Source organism: Cardiocondyla obscurior, linkage group LG05 (genome assembly GCF_019399895.1).
Source record: "Cardiocondyla obscurior isolate alpha-2009 linkage group LG05, Cobs3.1, whole genome shotgun sequence".
Classification (NCBI taxonomy): Eukaryota; Metazoa; Arthropoda; class Insecta; order Hymenoptera; family Formicidae; genus Cardiocondyla; species Cardiocondyla obscurior.
The window spans coordinates 1,384,240-1,404,609 of NC_091868.1; the positions used below are offsets into that span (position 1 = coordinate 1,384,240).

Consider the following 20,370-nt stretch of genomic DNA (forward strand, 5'->3'; position numbering starts at 1 on the left):
GCGAAAATATATCCCCCTGATATATGCGGCCGCTTAATATCTAATAAAATTTGGCGCTCGTAAACGCTCGCCAGTTCGTCGTCGCGGAATCGACGTTACGACCTTCCCCTAAGGTGCTCGACGACGCTCCGTCATCGTGCACCAACGTTTACGGTCCCCCTCCGGTCGGTTTCTGCGGAAAGTGTAAAAATTGTCGAGACGCTGTGCGTCTCGGATTATGCGAAAAAATTGAAGAGATCTTGGGAGAAGCCCGGCCGAGAGCGCGCTGAATACCGGTCGGCGCCGACACCGCGTCAATTGTCAAAAAAAGGGGGGAAGAAATATGATCTGGAAGAAAAAAGAAAGGTAGACGGCTCGGTTAACACACAATTATGTTTAATCAAAAAATTAGTATGAAATACATTAAATGCACATGTGATTAATTCTCCATTTTTTTTTTCTTTTTCTTTTTTTTTTGTTTATCATCATCATTATCATCCGTATTATCTACACTAGAATTAAAGATGTATATAATAATGCAATTGTAAACATAAGAGACTTTATGTTAGAATAATCATAAGGATAAGAATATAATTGTAATAACAATAAGAGAAATAGTAATCGTAGTAAGAATAATTTCTCGTGATAAAACCGGTTGACGCCCTTAACTATCTCATTCCATCGATCGGCATGGTCAGAAGTTCCTTTGAGAAGAAAATTTCTTTTTTTTTCTCTCTCTCTCTCTCTTTTTTTTTACCTTTTTTTTGTTAAATACGGCTATTGTACATTTCGAGCCAAACGACAGTTTATACGTGTAACTGAAATCTCAGATATCTCTGCCGTCAAGCAGCCCGCCGTGTCCGCAGAATCGACGACGGTAGCGATCGCCGTCGTTCCTCGATCCAGGAAAGACCGGAACAACGGCGACGACGATCGCGTGGACGCGATCGAGCTCGATTCGCAAACACGTTAAAGGCCTCGACGACGGGCCTTGCTCCCTTTTTTATTTTTTTATCCGAATATTCATCGCGCGATCGCATTCATTATTCCTAGTGTCCCCGTAAATTTAACTGCACTGTCGGAAAGAAAAGCTTGCAAATCTTTTCGAGAGAAATAAAACGAAGAAGAAACGAATGACAACGGTGAAAGGAAAGAAAGATCGGAAAATTAGGAGCCGAAAAATGGTTCGGCGAACGGAAAGGAAGGAGGCGCAAAGTTTTCGAGGCCAAAGAACGTAACAGGAAGAAAAGGTACGGATAATTGGCATACACACGTTGACGAAAGGTTTGCAATCACCTCAATTACGATCGGCTTTCTCGGTCAACGAATTTTTTTATATTTCTATATTTTTTTTTTCCCTTTACTTATTTTAATTATTATTATTTTTTATATTCATTTTTTTTTTTCTTTAAGTTCGCCGGTCGAACTTACGGACGTTTGAGCTTTCGATGCGTTTGAACGCGACAGGGACGGTGATGCAAATTTTTCTTCGACGTGTGTCGAAAGAGAGCGAGACGACGTATTGGGAAAAAAGGAAGGACGCTGATCGCGATTTGGTTCCTTCTTTTCTCGCACGCACGCATACACGCACCCTTTTTCTCACTCTTTCTCTCTTTTTCTCTCCCTCTCTCCCGATCTGTCTACACCTCTTTCGCTTCATCTCTTACACTTTCTCTCGTACGCGCTCATACGTTAACATACAACACGAAAAATGCAAACGATAACGATTTTCTTCCTCTCGCCGTTCGTTCATAAAATGTCGAATCTAATTTTAGAGGCTCGTTTTCTATATTTACACGCGCCGTGTAAAATCACAACTTTCAGTCTGACAGTCGCGCCGATTCGCATTTTACTTTATTTTTAAATTTCTTGTTTTCCCTTTTTGTTTTAAATGATGAGTAGAACACGCTCAGTATTCTCGCGGGGAACACTGATCCCCTATATTGTTACGATTTACAATTATTATAGTTTATTCTTCCCCCGAGAAAAATAACAAAATGTATATATATATATATATATATTTATATATATATATGAAGATAGATATATATACATATATCATGTGTGTATATACATATATATCCATAATTAATCCGTAATTTGTATATAATATTATATAAAGAGATATTAATAATAGTACTTTTTTTTTTTTTTATTTAGTTTAATAATGTACAAAGGGGGCCAGGGGGCTGTCGCGCGACGGTGAAAAAAATCAACAAAACGCCTAAACGCGCCCCTTATCCTAATCAGCTAAGCCTAATCCCTAGGTAACGCCTATTTAACTACACTCATAATGTTCACTTGCACAGCCATAGTTTCTTTCTTCTTTTCTCGCTCACTCAATCCTCGATCGTTTAGAACGGTTCTCCTCGATCGCCCCCCGCGAGCCACGCGATCCCGAGCATTTTACTCATCCCGTCTCGTCGTCAGCGTGCCGGCTGACGCCGAGATAGAGTCGGACGCGCGCGCGACGACCGAACGGAAAAGCTCCGGCTGCTGGAACATCTTCAAACTTGCGCTATCAAAGCGGAACTTCGAATCGAAAGACCCGGTGCAAGGAAAGATCCAAAGACGTAATCGGGAAAGACGATAACAATTAAGACTCGAGATTCCTCCCGACTCTCTCCTTCTATCTATCTCTCTCTCTCTCTTTCTACCTGAAGGAGGTCAATTTTGAAGAAGTTAAATTTCTTTAAGTACTCGGCGTCCACAACCCGATCCCTCCGTCAGTTACCCGCTCCGCGATCGTATGCAAGACGCCGCGGATCCGCCCGTCGAGCCGTCGCGCTCCGCGGCGCGGAATTCGATCGTCGATCGATCACTTCGGGATCGGATAACATCGCCGGGCGCGACGAGGATTTCAGAAAATTCAAGAGAAACGTTATTCCACTCGCACGCCTAGTCGCCCTTGCCCCGCTCCGTACCGAAAAGTATCCGGAGTTAACGCAACTGTGTCCGCCGCGCGACAAAAACGCCCCCGGTGCCCCCGAAATCTTTTACTATCGCAATATTGCACGATTTTTTCTTTTTTTTCATTTTTTTTCTTTTTCATTAAATTCATCTCAATTTCAATAAGGTGTTAGCACCAATCTATTATATCACAATGTTCCACTCCACACCACGCAGTTGTAAATATATAAATACCTATATGTAGTAATAATAGTAGTAATAGTGGTAGCAGTAGTAATAGTAGTGGTAGTAGCAGTAGTCATAGTAATAATAGTAGTAGTAGCAGTAGTGGTAGTAATAGTAGTACATCGTAGTAATTTCCATTTATAATTAATAAAGGTTTTTTTTCGATATAACAGCCAGGCGACCCGCGGCCCCCGAATTAAAACGACGGCGCGCAGGCCGATTCAATGTTTTGTGAAATTGTGTTGCCGAGTATTTCTCTCTTTCTTTTTCACGGATTCCCCTCGTAGCTCCTATTTCCTTCGCGCGTCGATGTATTATTCCATCTGTCCCTGCAGATGCATACGCAATCGGACACGTGAGCGCGAAGCTTTCGATTGCGTTAAGGTGTTCCGGCGCGCCTGAGATATCCATAAATAAATCACTGACCGCCCGTTTTTCCCTCGTCCCTTAAATCCCCCCACCCGCGATTAATCGCGTCCCCTTAAGCTACGATTTACTCTATGGATTAATTGCAAGGAGCTTTCGCACATCTAGAAGGTTGAAATTTCTTCCAAGTCTCCTCTTACATATTGCGCTTACGTGACACGTACACTCATAAAAACTTGACACCTAGATGGCTGAAAATTTAAGTATTATCGTCTAATAAGTTTTTCCGCGTTAGATTCTTAAGTCCTTAAGATTACTCTTCGGCTGGACGAGACATATTGCCAAGGAACACTCGCGCGGTCAGTGATTCATATGTATATACGTGTCGCTTCAGAGACTGCCGAAGCGTACAGTTCCACTCTCATGATTTTCGTTCGCCTCTATGCTCTCTGGCCCGGCAGAAAAACGAAACGCGAGAAGTTTCGGCGTATATAGCTCGCAGATAAAAAGGAATTCCGCGGGCGAGCGTACAAAAGTCACGGGGATTTAGAAAAAGAGGAACCTTTATAGAAATTCGTCTTGTTCGTTTTCTTGCGTGTCACGCCACTCCCAGAAAAATAAACTTTCCGCCAAAGGTTATTGCCTCGCGCTTCCATAACGCCGTTATCGTGGGCGGCCGGGGCTTTTCCTCGGGAACCGTCTTTTCGAGAATCACATGTCGATACAAGAGCCGCGTCGAGAGCGAAAAACCGCACACGGGCTTTCGACGGCGACGACCGACGCGAAACGAAATGGGACGTTTCGTCGCGTCGAATATCGCCGGCGGCACGTATTCCGCCGGACAGTTATTTATTAACGAAAAATTATATCGAGAGATCCGTTTTCCCTAGGCGCATCTTCGAATTTCGCGACGCCTGCCTCTCGGACGCGCGCGTGGTCGCAGAACGATAAACTATTCAGAAGAGGATCCGTGCGAGCGACCGGCTCGATAACTACGCGCGACGAAAAGAGTCGGAGGTATTTAAAGTCACGCAACACGTGATATTATATTAATCGACGGAATTTCTACGTAATTGCTCTTTTACGTGCAGTCGCGCATTTAATTATTTTTTTTTTTTACGACGACTCCATTTCGGCGTTTCTTCAAATTGTTCTTGCAAAGATTTTTTTTTCCTTTTTCCTTTTTAATCGAAATTTTTGCGAAATTTAATTTGCAAATAAACTAATCACTGCGTAACGAATCATTCTACTGTTGTCATTAGTCCGTCGCGAGGTCGGCCGCCAATCTGCGAGTATTATGTCTGTAAAGCGCGCAATAATTAATTCAATAACGTCAGAATCAACACTCGATTTTCCATCGCGCAATATTTACATAAACAATAGCTGTTTATTAATGTACCCCACGCGATTATTATTCAGTGGCGTTCGTAGACGCGTGACTTTTCACTCGCGCCATCATCCGCGGACGTCGGACGTTCAGCTGGCAATGCGGCCGGCCACTGTCAATTTCCGGAATTGTCCATACACAAACTGTCAAATAGCTGTGCCCGTACAAAACACCAGACAGCCATCGGCGCGTTAACGATTTATGTGTTTGCCGCGTAGGTTTCCGGCGCGTGCAGGTGAAAAAAATCATACGCGTCGTGCGGCATTCAAAGTAAAAAAAAAAAAAAAAAAAAAAAAAAAAAGATTTGCAGTGGAAGTTAATTAAACTCCGAAAAGATCGAGCCTCCGAATTTCCTGGGGTGCGATTCGAGTCTCGGATCCCCCCTCGCGACAGTTATCTCTCGGCGAAAAATTTCGCCCGACTCTACCGTGATGCCTGAAAATTTTGCACGTCGAAAATGTTCCGGAGTTTTTGATATCGTTCGTCGCGCAAACCACCGTTTGAATCCCGTGAATTCACTCGCGGACTTCCCATAGAATTTGATTTGGGCTCTCCCGGCTGCCGTAATTTCGCGTTTCATCATGGGGTTTCGTGGTCGGAAATCTAACGCGTGCTTTCACGCTCGTATCGATCGCTCGGCCCTCACGGCGATCGGAGTGCTCGCCGATTGCGTGCATACATGAGAGACACGATGTTTGGCACGCCACGTATTTCGAACATTTACGGATAAATAGCTGAGTGGATGCGATGGCCGAGCCAAGTGGTAGGCGATGCGGAGTTCGATCGGTGAAGGATCGCGGAGCCACGTGAATCATCAGTGTCTTTCGAGCCATCCTCGGATCGGGCTTTCCTGAAATCCCGGACATTTGTATCGGTTTATCGCGAAAATCTATTTTACCGCGATCATTCGAATCTCTTTAAAAAATTTCAGCCCAAGACTTTAATTCTTATCGCGAACTCTCGCCGAAACGCGACAGCATATATATAAAGTACGAAAAGTATCGAGATAAGACATCGCGATCGTGTATCTATCTTAAAAGGTTTGTCTTTTTACTTCAATCAATTTTATTTGTCAGAATCGAGTATATTTTAGATATATTTTCAGAGAACTTTTTTAAGCTGCGTAATGTCCGCGTTGAAGGCTTAACGTTTCATACTCCTCGGGTTCTACTATAATACATCGCGCGAAAACGCGGCAGAGGGAAAAGGGAGAAGAAAAATCCGATTCGAAAAACACTGGTGATCCACCGAGAACGCGAATGCGCACGCAATATCGGAAAAATAACCGTGAATGGAGTCGCCGTCGATTCGTAGATGTAATTGACGCGAATTGTTCCGTCTGCACGTCAAAATCCAGACGAGCTAGCCGCCGTCCGCGTCGCCGCTTCTCAGCAACGTGGAAGAGGATTTTTACGTCGCCGTTTCGCTTCGTCGCCACGTGCGTTCTCGCGGTTCCTTTCGGTTATCGCGCTGTTCTCAGCGTCGTCTAACTTATTCGCGCTTTATACTCCGGCGAACGATTTGCCTTACGATTTTATTCCTCCCACCCTCCCTCTTTATTCACCCTGCAATCCGCGCCTTGTCCTGGATCCTCTTTCGCGACTTTGCATTTCGACACCCGGAATTTGAATATATGACAGCAGGCGTGCGGGCTCGGTCAAACACTTTAAAAAAAAAAAAAAAAGAAAAATCCGACGAAATTTATATGAGAATTCGGAGAAGATCGTCGCGCGACACGTAAATTCAGCCGAGTTGCGATCGTCGAATCGAGAGCTCCTCCAAATTAGGCGCAGCCTTTGAAACGTAAAGTGGAGAGCGAGGCTCTCAAAGAAACACCGGAGCAACGCGAATAGGGAAATATTTTAAATTTTGGAGTGTCGCTCTTTGCACGATACTTTGTTTTTTTTTTCTTCTTCTTTTTTTGCCTCACGCGTCGGACGCGCGACTACATCGTTTCAAAAGGCCATTAGAAAATTAAAACGTGACACGGAAAAAAAAAAAATAGTGAAACCCGCTCACCAAGTACGGCGATACCGGAGAAACTCCACGGGAAAACCACGCGGCGCGTCACTGCAGCCGCGAGCGGGACAATGACAGAAGCTGCAGAAGCGTTGTCGGAGCGTTGACGCGTCCCGAGTAAAACAACGAATCTCCCGATAAAAAGCTAACTCCGAAGTACGGCACGGTCTCGGTATGAACGAACGACCCGTCAAATCTTTCGTCCAAGTGTTACGAGCCAAATAAATCGCGATATCCGGCGGCGGTATCTGTCGTCGCGAAAAAATCGAAGGACTCGCCGCGAGCGCGAAATGATGTAAATGGAAATACGAACGGGGAAAGAAAGGGAGGAAAGCGGAAAAAAAAAAAATTATCGACGTTGTCGAGATAAATTATGATTGACCGCGTGTCAAATTAAAATATACTTCTCCATCGATTCGCGTAATTGCGCCGCGCGCGGTATTCGACAGTCCGTATGAAAAATTTAAAAACGAAGGGGGGGTAAAAAATATATAACCGAGTACACCGATGCTCCGAAAGGGAGGGGGGAGGAGGGGGAGGAAGAGGTAATTTCACTCGCCCGGCGACCGTCTACAAAAAGCGGAAGTTTCTCTGAGGGGTGGAGCTCTCTCCTCTCGAACGTCGGCTGGCTAACGACGAATGCATTCTAATGGAGGCGAGGGCGACAGCGGCAGCGCGGAGTTGACTCTCGCAATATTAGGATGAAAGATGAAAAGCAAACTCCACCGTCAAACTTTGTCGCGGTCAACCAATTAAGTACAACCGCGTTCCGACTGCAAGTCGGGCCATAATTTCGCGCGCACGATGGAGCATCGATCCCCTCGGCGACCGTGCACATCTCCCTCGCGTTCTCTCTCTCTCGCGTAAGCTTCCCTTCCTTTTTCTCGTCCCTCGGTGGACTCGCCGCAATGTGCAGCCGTGGCAGGCAGATGCATCGCGAGAGGAAAGCACTGGAGTGAGTCACGTGCGCGTAGTCCGAAAACCGCCGCCACGCTACGCCGCGTCCGTGCCCCGTCGCCCGTCGTTTATCCGAATTTGACGTATCGAGAGCAGCATCGTGGAAACGCGCGGCAAAATATCACGCCTTCGACGTTTCCTAAGATATCCCCGAACGTCGGCTACGCGAACGCGTCCCACCGAGACCCCTCGGGCGGCTCCTTCGCAGGCAGGAGGTGTCCCTTCGAGTACTGAAAGATGCTATCGAACGAAAACGATTCGATGTATTTTTATCGCGGATTCCTCGGAGCAAAAGCTCGTAGACGTGAACGCTTATAAATAACGACAGCTCCCCCTCGCTATCCGCTGGAAGATACGCTTAACATTTAAAACACAATTGGCGGAATGCTCGTAATTTCAACGATCGATTCGAATAGTCGCGTGAGAATTATGCACTTTATAATTGATTGACGTTTACACAGCGCCGTATTCGAGTACGTCTGTTCTCGCAACCGAGGACGGAATTATTAAGAAAATCAGCACTGCCCGTAAAAGTTGTTCCCCAGTCTCCTCCAGACTCTGCTCCATCCGCGTTTCGATTTTCTCTCACGCGCTCTCGTCCCCGTCGCCCTATGAGCGGCAGAGACTAATTCATCTCGTGTTATTAAGGCTAAAACCCACGCAGATATTGCAATCAACTTCGAAATTATCACACGCCAGGGATATTCTACTTTTTTAATCACAGAGTTGAAAGGTTTCACGTATCATTTACAGAAATTTAATGCGTCAAATATAATGCCGCGTGTATTTTTTTTCTTTTAGTTTTTCTGCAGATTCTAAAAAATATTAAAAAATGAATATCAACGTTAAATAGATCTGATAAATATCACACAGCTTGGTGTCCACTTAATCAGAGCTGGAGGATCAACTTTTTGCGGCAATAAACGCGAACGTTAGGCGAGCGCAATTAAAACGTTTAAAAACAGCGCGTGGCGCGAAGATAGCGTGGATAGGAAAGAATTCGGAAAAAAAAAAGCAAAGCAAAGAGAGAAAGAAGAGAAGTCAATCGACGTGTGATTTCTCAGCCAAGTAGGTAGGCCTGCAAGTGCACCTTAACACGATTCAACCCGCCCATATCAATAAATAAAAACCTTGCGTGTGTCGCGTATTGCAATATAATGTTGCGCTGTGTATATGTAAAACAGTGAATAACATATATATAAAATCATAAAACGATAAAACAAAATAAAATAAATTATCCAATATATTAATATTTATACTTAATCTGCAATAATATATTAATATTCTGGTTATATATTATTAAATTATAGATATATGCGTGTTCTCGGTAGCCTTAACTATGCAAAGTGCCCCTTTTGCAAAGAGAAAAAAAAAGGAAAAAAAAAAAGAGAGAAGATCGACGGTAATATCATTTCATCACAATATTGCGGTTTGGCTCTTTGAATAGCTATGGGTTTCTGCATATACGTGTACACGTGTATGTAATCCTTTCTGTATTTCTCTCTCTCTTTCTCTCTGTATATGTGTGCGTGTGTGTTTTTTAGCTACCCCCATAAAGCAGACAATTATCGTAGTCCGTAACTACACAAGAGTCAGCGTCAATAAAGTTTTTAGATTAAAATTTTTTTACACTCGGTATGAAAAAACGCGTCGAGCGAAAAGTTTTGGATCAAGAAAAAAAAAAAAAAATCTGAAGTTGCCAGAGAGAAAGTCGCTTTCGTTGTCAACGTTACGATTGTAACGTCTTCAAGCGCAGCGATTTCGACGTCGGACTTTAGTCAATCGATTTGAATTTCCGGGAGAGAACGTCGAAATATTCATGCTGCCCGAACGATTGAACGCTGTAGGGGATCGCTAGCGTTTTCGATAATGAAAGCTTTCTGTTTCTGTAACGTGTGCTTCTTTCATCGGTCCTGTGTGTGTATGCGTGTGTCCATGATATATGTAAGGCAATCGTTCTCTCAAAATAATTAGGAGATTATCTCACCGGACGTCTAGGTGCCGTCAAAACCACTGCTGGTTACATTTGCTAAGCCCAAAAACAAATCTCGGACGCTTCGACACGTCGAAAAGTTGCCAGACGACGCCGACGCTCGGAGAAAACAGTCTCCCAATTGATTCTGAGCGGTGTACATTTATCCGTGTTCCTTGTAAAACCGTGATTACAATATGTATATATATATGTACGTTACACGTAAATTTCATGATGTACGAGAGGGAAAATATTTAAAAAAAAAATAAAATAAAATAAAATAAAAAGAAAAAAAAAACAAACAAAGAAGAAAGAAGAACAAACAGATTGCACCCCAACCAATTAAATATCAATGTGCAACGACGATAACGAGTATCGTGACCATCCCTTGAGTAAAATTAATCTTTAACGTAACTATATCTCCAACCAATGGTAGAATATTAGTGTGGTAGGTTATATAAAGTATAAAATATAGTACTCTATAAATCATCCAATACAAGTAAAACCTTATTTGTTGCCTACGCACTTAAGTCCCGAATCGTGGAATGTCTTCGTGATTTCCACCGTTTGCCCCGCGAAATTGGCGCGTCGCGTAGGCGCGCCGCGCGGCTTAATCGTTATAATATTATAGACTTTAGGTGTTAATTAACAAGTAACGTGCGTTTTATAGTCAAAGTTCATATTAGAACTGCAAAAGCGCGATGCGCAAACGTATTATCAAAATTCCACGAACGTAAAGGACAGAGAGTTCGTTGTCGCTCGATTTGATGTCGGGTGTCGCTGTGCCGGCGCGTATTGCGTGTACGTGTGTAAGGCTGTTGCGTGTCGGGGTGTGTTCGCGGGTGAGTTTTGCGGATGCGTGTCCTTTCTGCGGCGGTACCGATCTTACGCGAGATGCGCTTGGTGCGATCGCGTGCGAAAGGCTCGGGGGTCGCGAGGGTCCCGTGTGTGCCGTCTGTACGCGTGTGCGCATGTAAGTTTCCTGTAAGTCGCGGGTTTTTGCGTAGATCCGCGCGCGCGTATATTAATATTGCTACTGGTTTTCCGAAGGCTGGTAATACATTACGATTACAATCTAATATGAAATCCAACTATAAACTCTTCAACAACTATACGACTCACCCTGCGTATCGAATGAATTACTCCCAGCGACTCAGCTTAATAATTAATAGATATCATTATAATTAATTAATTGATTCATTAATATTCTTTCCGGCTGCCGCGTCTTGCCGTTCCGATCGGTCGGCAGCAGCATCTACGGGAGAAAATTGGCACCACGTTTGCTCCCATTTTATATTTATATATGCATTTATATTAATTATGTAATTAAATCGGCGCGAGCGCGCGCGCGCGCGCGCTTGACACACACACACACGCATTAACCGCGCGAGCGGTTCACATCATTCCAGTCGCGCGGACATTTTCTCCGCGGTACTTCGCTATAAAGTATCGGCAATCGGCGCAGCGCTCGTTTTTCTCACCACGAGAAAAAGGAAAGGGGGGGAAAAAAAAAAAAAAAGATAAAGCTGCCCGGTCTTTGGACATTGTCGCGACGTGAACGCGGCCGTTGCACGAGGATCGACGCCCGCGAGCGTCGCGAATAACGTGTCGCGATCTACTTCGCGATCCATTAGGTCGTCGACGAGACGCGAACATAAGCGCGACGGCTTTCGCGCGCGAGGTGAAGAGGCCACCATTCCCGTCTTTGTGCGAATGCGAGAAACGCCGAGAAAAAAAAATAAAAAAAGAAGCGACCTGCGCTAAGCGATATGGATTATCTCGGATCGATGAATCGGCCGGCAATAAATGCTGCAATCGAAAGCGACGCTCGAGCTGCTCCGTCTCGACCTCGCGACTCGAGGAGATGATCGCGATCTCTCCGGGAATTTAAGACGAGAACGTCGAGATAATTTCACGCGACTCGCTACCGGGAGCGTCAAGCCAACTGGATCTTCTGAAGAGTCCTAGAAGGAGCAACACGTCGTCGTTCCGTCACCAGCGTGACCGTCGTACGCCAACGAGCCTCGTTCATCCGGCGAGGTTAATTGAATTTCACGATTGGTGACCTCTCGGTTCCTCGCGACGCGAAGCCCTCGGCTTCGAGATCACGGCAACGTTTCGCGCTCGCGTACCTCTGCTCCTCGGCGACTCGTGGAAGGGGGAAAAAATTAAAAATTAAAAAAAAAAAAAAAAAAAAAAAGAACGAAAGAACTTAGCCCTCACAGCGCTTCGACGTTAGCTACAACAAGCCCACTCCCAAAAAAAAAAAAGTCACCGCACACTAAACTGTACAACATCGCTGTATATTAATCTTTCCTGTTCCATTTATATATATATATATATTTTTTTTTACCATTTTTACGATTTTCGTTTGTTAAAAAAGACCCCTACAAGGAAAGGTTTTTCGATAATCCCTTAAGCGTAGAACCTACAAAAAATTTGGTGTTCGAGAAAGAAGAAAAGCCGAGAGAGATCGGCCCTTTTCCCCCCAATGGCCGTAACTTCAGGGCCATATTTTCGCCGCAACGCGGAATAACCTCCCTGTGGCTACGGCCACCCGCGCTCTCATATATTTCATTGTTTATATGTAATATATATAATTTTTTGGGGCGCGCGCGTATTATATATTATGTTTCAATATATATGTATATGCATATTTAAAAATATATATTTAATATATATATGCGTATATATTAAATATATATTAAATGTATATATCTTTCATTCTCTCCTCCGGCGTCTTTAGGATAACGTGTTCATGGTGTCATTGCTTGCTGAGAGCGCCAACGAGCCCGCCATGAAATCATTAAGATCGATTTTTCTCGCTTCGGGGTGTTTGAATTTAAAGTGCGTACGCAGGTTGTCGCTACGTGTGTACGTGGCACGACAGAGAGGACACTCAAACCTGCCGGGGAAGTGGACGTGGTAGTGGTTCCTGATGTGCGTCACGACCTTGCCGCACAGCTTGCACCTGTGAAGGTTGCAGCCGCCTGGCACCCGGTCAAAGGTCAGCCGCATGTGCCAGGCTTTTGAACCTGCAACATCAACACAAGACAAGTCACTTTCAACTGTTGGCTTCCCGACACGACGCGGCGAGTCGACCCGGTCGCCGGCGCGACTCGTTTCTCTCTTTCTCTTTTTTTTATATTTTTTTCGTTTTTATTTTATTCAATTTTTTTTTTTTTCGTCATGTTACTCTGATTACGTTACTGTTACTTCTATGCCAGTTCTGTGCTGCTTTCGCTTTGCGTGTTATTTTTACTTGGGTACTTTTTAGTGTTTGGCTCTAGAGCGGCTGTGTTCTAGGGTCGCCGGATCCTTGGATACTCGGGCAAAAGGCATTCTACTCCGTGGAAGCCTCTTGGATTCTAGGATCGAGTCCAGAATCCTCAAATCCCCCGGTTTTTTTTTTTTATTATTATTATTAGTATTTTGGGTCTTTGAATCTTTGGATTCGTGAAATCTTGGAAATTCTGAGATCCCGAGATCGCCGAGTCCTAGGATCTTGAGACGTTCGATCGTCGGAATCTTGAACCTACGGGTACTCAGCTTCTCGAATCCTTGGATTCTAAGATCCCCGAGGTCTTGAGTCCCCTGGAGTCGTCCGACATTTAACTCCTCGCAGATGTAATTAAGATCCCTCCGTATCTTTGGATCCTCCGATCCTGATCTCACTCTCGTTAATTTCGCGCGTTCGTCGTCCCCGAGTTCTTTTTAGTCGCTTGCTTTCCTACCTCTTTACGTTTTTTACTTTTTTTTCCTTTATCTTACAAGTCCTCCCTTTCTTCTCGCGAATTGTGTGCATCTACATTGGTGTACATGTCATTATTCTAAACCCGTAATTAGTCGAATTGCCAGAGACAGACAGAACGAGAAATTTTCGTTAAGCACAAATGATAATAATAAAAAAAAGTATTGATTAAATTTTGAAATATTTTCCATAACCAGATAAATATAATAAATTAATTTTCGTGAGCTAATAACGGAAAAAAAAAGAAAATTACCTTAAATTATTAGAAAAGCAGCTTATATTACTCTTAAAATAAACGCCTTGCGCAATGAACGTCGTTATATTTCACGATAAACCGGGGAAATACGAGGTCTTTGATTAAAAATCGATCATTCGTTACCACGGCGTTTCCTTTGAGGCGTCGCTGTTCTTTATAGACTGTAAGACATTGTATCGTTTAAATAAATTTAAATAAATTGAGCCGCGAGTTCATATACCAAATAACTTCGTCGCCCGAGAGACGCTTTTTCTCTTTTTCCCTCTTTTTATGCGCAAAAGGCGCGCTTAATAATTCCGTATTTAAAAACATGGAATTTCGCTTTGTGAGAGGCGCGAGACTCTTACAGGCCATTTTCACAAATATCTGATATTAAAAAAACGTGGCTGTAATGAAGGAATAAATATTAAATCAAGCGACGCTTCGGGGAGAGTGAGCTAAATGAGCAACGCTGCCGGTCTCGCGTATTTAACGCGAATTTTGCACTGCCTTCGTAAAACGATAAAAAAAAAAGAAAAAAAAACTACCGTACGTCACACCAGGAAATGGTAAAAATTTTTTATTTATTAACGCCGTGAAATGTCGCGACCGAGCAGCTTGCGTCGTAAAAGTTGGAAAAATGCGCGATATGTCGCTGCAGCTTTGTTTTCCCGTCTTCGTCGTTTTTCTTTTTCCCTCGGATTTTCTTCGCCCTCGCGTCGAAAAGGCCGTGCAATTATTCGCGGCGACATAATTAAGTGTTAATTGTTGGTTAATTGCCAAATGTGCGATTGTCGTTCGATACGAAGAAAGTGCAAAATGCCTCTTAGGAATGTGCGCCGAATAACGAACGAGCCGCGTCGAGGATATACACCGCGCGTCTTCGAAGTGCAAACACTTGGCTCTCTCGGCGCGATCGAAATGCGAGGCACTCGAGGCGGACGACGAGAACGTGCGATTAAAGCGTCAGACACGTAAGTCCTCATTAAACATCGATCAAACTCCAAACCAGTGCGATTAATCAGAGAAAAAAAGCGTAAAATGGGCGTACAAGATTTGTGCGTAGGCAAAGCGAGCTGATTTGTAAAGGATTTCCTCGTTCTTCCGATACCGCGTTAATTCTCCGAGTGCGTAAAATCGATAAATGTGCCACGAGCAATTATAAATTGGTAAATCAATTAAAAAAAAAAAAAAAAACGAAAGAAAAAAAAATAAAATAAAAATAAAATAAACCTCGGCGATCTACATTCGCTACTGAAATAATTTTCCTTTCGCACCTGTCTCGCCGGCGAGATTCGAGTAGCTCCGAAGAAGTCTAAATCCCCGCGAGGCGACAGCTTCGAGCCAAGAAATTAGACGGTACACCCCGCGTGTCCGATATTGTACCGGTTGGCTTAATTAATTATTGAAATTGATACGTATACGCGAGACGACCGAAACAATTATAGTTCCATATCCTAATGCACGAGCGAAACGAGGTCGTTGTATTATGCAGGGACGCCAAATGGTTCTGTCTGTCTCAAGGCACGAGTGCCCGGCACCGAAATCTCGAACGGAAGAGATAGTCCTGAAACGTAATGGAGCACTCTGCGAGCGGTTCGGGCAGCGTACCGCGTCGCGAAGTGCTTGCATATGCGCGAGTATGCGCGCGCTGCGTTGTGCATAAACCCAATAATGTCGTGAAATTTCCCTGTCGTCGGGACGCGGAACACCTCAGAATGCCAAATCCCTCTCCTCGAGCCGGATCCACCGTGTATTACGATTCGTTGTTAGAACAAACAATCTGCGCGCGTACACGTTCGGCTTAATACCGAGCAAAAATATACGAGCGCATTTGCCGGATTTTATACGCGGATCGAAAAGGAATGTACACGACGAGCTACGAATATTCGTCGAACGTCGGGGAATATTTGAAATAAATTCGGTATCTTTGAGGAAATACCGCGGAGTTGGCGAAAAGTTTCTTAAAGACGTCTCGGGGAACAACGCGATATTTACGTCAAGAGCAAGAACTATTATACATCCGTTTCGAACTGCGCGTAAAACTATTTTAATTTATTTTTAAGAAAGAGGCGCGCGCCGGACTGCGAGTCGAAAGTGATTTATTCCCGAGCAGATTCCGCGCGACAGGGAAATGACACTCGAAGTGCTCCATGATCTGGAAAAATGGAGTCCCTGAAAGCTCACGCCGCCATTCGGACTGATCAATATTCGTTTTTATTCGTACCTCACTTAACGTATTTGCACGTATCCCGGGAATATCCCACCGACAATCATAATGGCAGCATAAAATGTAAAAGTAAGGCAGAAAGAAAGCAAGAAATACCGACGGCATAAAAATTTATTTTAAACGAAAGTTATTTAACGAGGAACGTTACCCGTCGGCTTGCTTCATATTTAAAACAATTATCCGCATTGCTACCTCGGAATCCTTGAATCTCTGAATTCATTCAGGACGTTTGTAGCTTCGAAATTTTGCGCCGTCGAAACAACGGGGAAAAGAATTTTATCTAAAGTTAAACGAAGTTAATGTTAAGAAAATATTCTCTCCGGTTATTGAAGAAATTATATAGTTTTATACGCGCGTGCAACGTGACAGAACGGCGGTATAGAATGCCATATTTCTTGTCGGAGCGAAACTATCTCGAGATCCGAATAGGCTGACTGAACTCCCGCAGGAGACTCCACTCCGGCAATACCCCAAGCATGATATCGCGTGTTAACCCCTTGCAAACCGCCTTATTTTCGCGATGGTTACCCGTCACGTGCCACTTTATTTCGTCGCGAAGTCAGCAACGTGCGAAGCGAAGCACATTTTAAAGTAAAAATATAAGAAACCGCTGGAAAGAGAAACTTTACGAGTAGACTCGCGGCAAATGCAAGTGCGCCGGTAATAACTGCACAAATAATATTAATTTGGCGTACTGCCGAGCAAAGAATAAAACGGTACGTTTAACAAATCATCTTGTGTAAAGTATTATTATCACCGTTATTACCGAGCTTACTTTCTGTACAGTGGATTAAAAACTAGCTAACCCTCTTCCAAAAAAAGAAGGCAAGAATAAAAAAAAAAAAGATAATTAAAATTGAAATAAAAAGACCACCGCATACAAATATAAAAGAAGGATAAACGCGTATTGTATTTACACGTGTCTGCGCAAATTACATTACGTCCGGGCGTGTTTCCCCCTATCACCCTGTGTTTCCAAGCGTCACCTTATACGCAGCTACTCGGGGAAACGGTTGGGTGTCACAAAGGGTTAAATCGCTGTCTACCCCCTCAACAAGCCGATTGCCGTCGCGGTGTATCGTCGTATCGATCGGCTGCATTCACGTTACCTTCCCGTTCCCGATTAATGCGCGATTTAAATAATATTCGCGTGACGGCGCGGGGGCGAGCAGAGAAAGAAGGTGAAAGGTCAACTCCGCTGCTTCCGATCGATGAGAGGGCCGGCGCCAAGAAAGGGTTCGCGAAACACGACGGACGACGGAGGAAGAGAAACCAAGGGGGGGAAATGGGAGGGGTAGGAAGCGGACGAGTTAAAAAACTTTCGTCGGTCGCGTCGACCGTTCGATTTTCAATGAAACCTGATCTCGCCCCCGCGCTACTTTTTCATCTTCTCTTTTCCAAGTTTCCGTGACGAGTGCGCGCGGAATGCAGCCGCGAAAACGACGCCCCGCCGACGCTGTGAAAGAAATGCTTTATACACGATCGCTGGTTTTTTTCTTTTTTTCCCCTTCATTTATTATACATATGCACAAGGTTGGGAGCTATTTTTAGATTTACATGTACATATAAGTATCATTTTCTTTTTTCCTCTCTGGTTAGTACAGCAGCCTCGGTTAGATTCGGTTAGAGCAGTGTTTTTCAACCCTTTTTGCGCGACAGAAATGCCTCGAGACGTGCGAGAGATCTCGACGACGCGTCAACGACGAGATGCGACTGCGGAAGTGTTGTATATCAATAGTCGGAGAGCCAAGATAATTACCACTCGGAGATTTAATTGCCAAACTATTTCGACATAGCGTGCGCGAGTTTAAGAGAAACAGGATCTCCAAATCAATTTCTCTCACGTCATCGATATACCTCTTCCGCGCAAAATCACGGCTCGCGGCAGTCCCCTTTGATCTTGATTTCAATAAAACACAGACACGTAACATGACAGGTACTTTACAAACCCGCGGTGCATAATTACGTATCCCGCAATCGCTTCGTGAAACGCCCAAAACAAACTCAGCTATTCGTAAGTCCCTTTCTCGAACACCTTGTGTTACTGCCACTTGAAATTTATTATACAAGAGAATTTAAAAAATAAAATAAAATATTTAAAAAATAATAATCACGCGCGAGTTTTCACACGAATTGAACTGCATTGCGAAACGACATGGAACAGAGGTTGAAAAACACCGAGTTAGAAATACGTCCCTTATGAAGGAGCGAAAAATGCGTCAGTTGCTGTTACGATTACGTATCGCGGCTCGCATAAATTCAGATAAGGCCGACGTGTAAGGGCTAGATCAGAGAAAAGAAGGATAGAAAAAAAAAGAAAAAAAAAAGAGAAAGTGAGTGAGGACAGAAAGAAAATAAGACAGAGGATAAGTATATGAATGTGAGAGAAAATATAGTAAGGCCGAAAATGACGAGGGGGAGGGCAAAGCACCTGCGTGTCGGAAGGTGATAAATTCCAAGAGTACTCCAAGTAAACGAGAATCTGTCCCCTTTAGAGTGGAAAAGTAAAACATGACGCTTTTTACACATACGCTATGACACGAACCAATTTGTTACGCGACGAGGAGAACGATAGAAAAGATGAAATTAGAAAAAAAATTTACAAAAGCGCGCACCCTCTCTTTCGTTTCTCTGGCAAAAACCCGCTCCTTTCCTTCGAAACAGAATAAAAATCAAAAATCGAATACCAAAACGTAAAACAGTAACTGGATCTCCGGCTGAAACGACAAAAAAAACGCAAAGCACACGCGATCGTGATTCGCGGTGGGTTAGATTAAATAATCACTGTTTATTATTTCACAAATCTCTCTTCATGTGGTACAAAAATATTACAATATTTGATCTGGTAACTTCTCGTCACCTTCGTTTACTCACTTAAATTTTAAATAAATGCGCTCGCCAAAAAAAAATTTTTCTTTTCTGATACTCCCCCGCCAATTGATAAACGAAGCTTGAGAATTGAAGTTTCAACAGGGAAATTAAAACTCTAAAAACTCCCGTGGATTACAGCGGGCGTAAAACAATTCGGCAAGCTAAAATCATCGAATCCTGGAACTCTGCCATGTGGTGTTGCAAAAATTCAGTTATCAAAATTAACTTCGCGTTTGAACATACCCATTTATTGATTCATTATCGTCACGCTTTACAAAGACGTGATTTGATACTGAAGTCAATTAATTATAAATGTGCTATGTACATCAAATGGCACGTAAAAGAGTAGCACAAAATTTTCTTTGGCGTGTGCACACAGAAATCCTATCTCCTAAGTACACAAACATTAGTTTCAAAGGTGATTAATTAAATAGTTAAAATAGTTGCATTAATCTACGTTGGCGCATAGGCAGGCATTTTTTTTTATGACGCGATTTGATATGAAGGAGAGGAGAAAAAAGGAATGAGGGTTCAACAAGCGCGATGGTCAACGCAGTGGGCCCTGACAGCATCATTATCGAGAGCATATTTTTTTCCTCGAGCTCATCAAAATGGATAAAAAAAAAAAAAAAAAAAAGTGCAGGTCTCTCCAGAAATATTTCGATTACGGCGCGAACTCCGCGGTACAATTGCGTGATTAACATAGCGAGATTAGAACAAGGAAAAATGTTCAATAATTATGGGTATGCCATGCTAGCCGAGCACAATAACATGCTCGTACGTAGCGTGACACTGGTTATATTTTAGTTATCGAGCAGGAGAATCGATGTGCCACCGACAATGCCAATATTTCTCCTCGCGAAATAGCTGCGGACTATTCTCAAGCTGTGAAATTAACGTCCGGAAATGAAGTTCGATGGCGCAATATCTGATTCGACGGACTATCGATACGGCTATCTCGATTTGGATGCGACGTGCGAGTGACGTTGGCCGACAACACCGAGCTATTTATTTATTACGCGACAGGGCGTTTTTATTAATATCTGCAATTCGTGCAAATCGTTGAAAACGTAAAAAGGGTCGTTCATTCGTAAACAGACTCGTACGTGCACACGATTCCTGTTCGCGTGACAACGGCGAGTTTCGCAAACTTTTTTTTTTTTTTTCAGCATTTCGAAGGCGTTGCAGAACTTCGGCTTTAACAAAGAAGAAACGTCGGATCGGATGAATGATTAAATAAGCCGCCCCGAAAATAGCTCGCCAAGGTCGTCAAACTGCTTTTACCGAAAACGGTAGCGTCGCGTTTTAGCGTGTGCAATCTTTTAACGGCGATACTTTGTAGAAAATCGAAGCTATCGAAATCACGTCGTGTTTTCAGCGTATTAGTAGCACCGGATTTTCCGTAAAATCGAGTCGCTTTTAGTCCGAATTCTTGAAGTGCATACTAATATGCGTATTTTTCTTTATT

General features: G+C 43.6%; 1 protein-coding gene across 3 annotated transcripts in view; it reads right to left on the reverse strand.

Annotated features, from left to right (window-relative positions):
* Positions 1-20,370, reverse strand: part of LOC139102987 (protein tramtrack, beta isoform-like) — a 69,790-nt gene that overhangs the window by 12,209 nt on the left and 37,211 nt on the right. Inside the window, exon 6 of one of the 3 annotated variants that reach the window (XM_070657263.1) lies at positions 359-12,850. The exons of the other annotated variants lie outside the window; for them this stretch is intronic. Coding sequence (XP_070513364.1) covers positions 12,558-12,850 — 293 coding nt within the window. The 3' untranslated portion in view covers positions 359-12,557. Of the gene's footprint in view, positions 1-358; positions 12,851-20,370 lie in introns of those variants that run through there. 3 annotated transcript variants of the gene reach the window in all.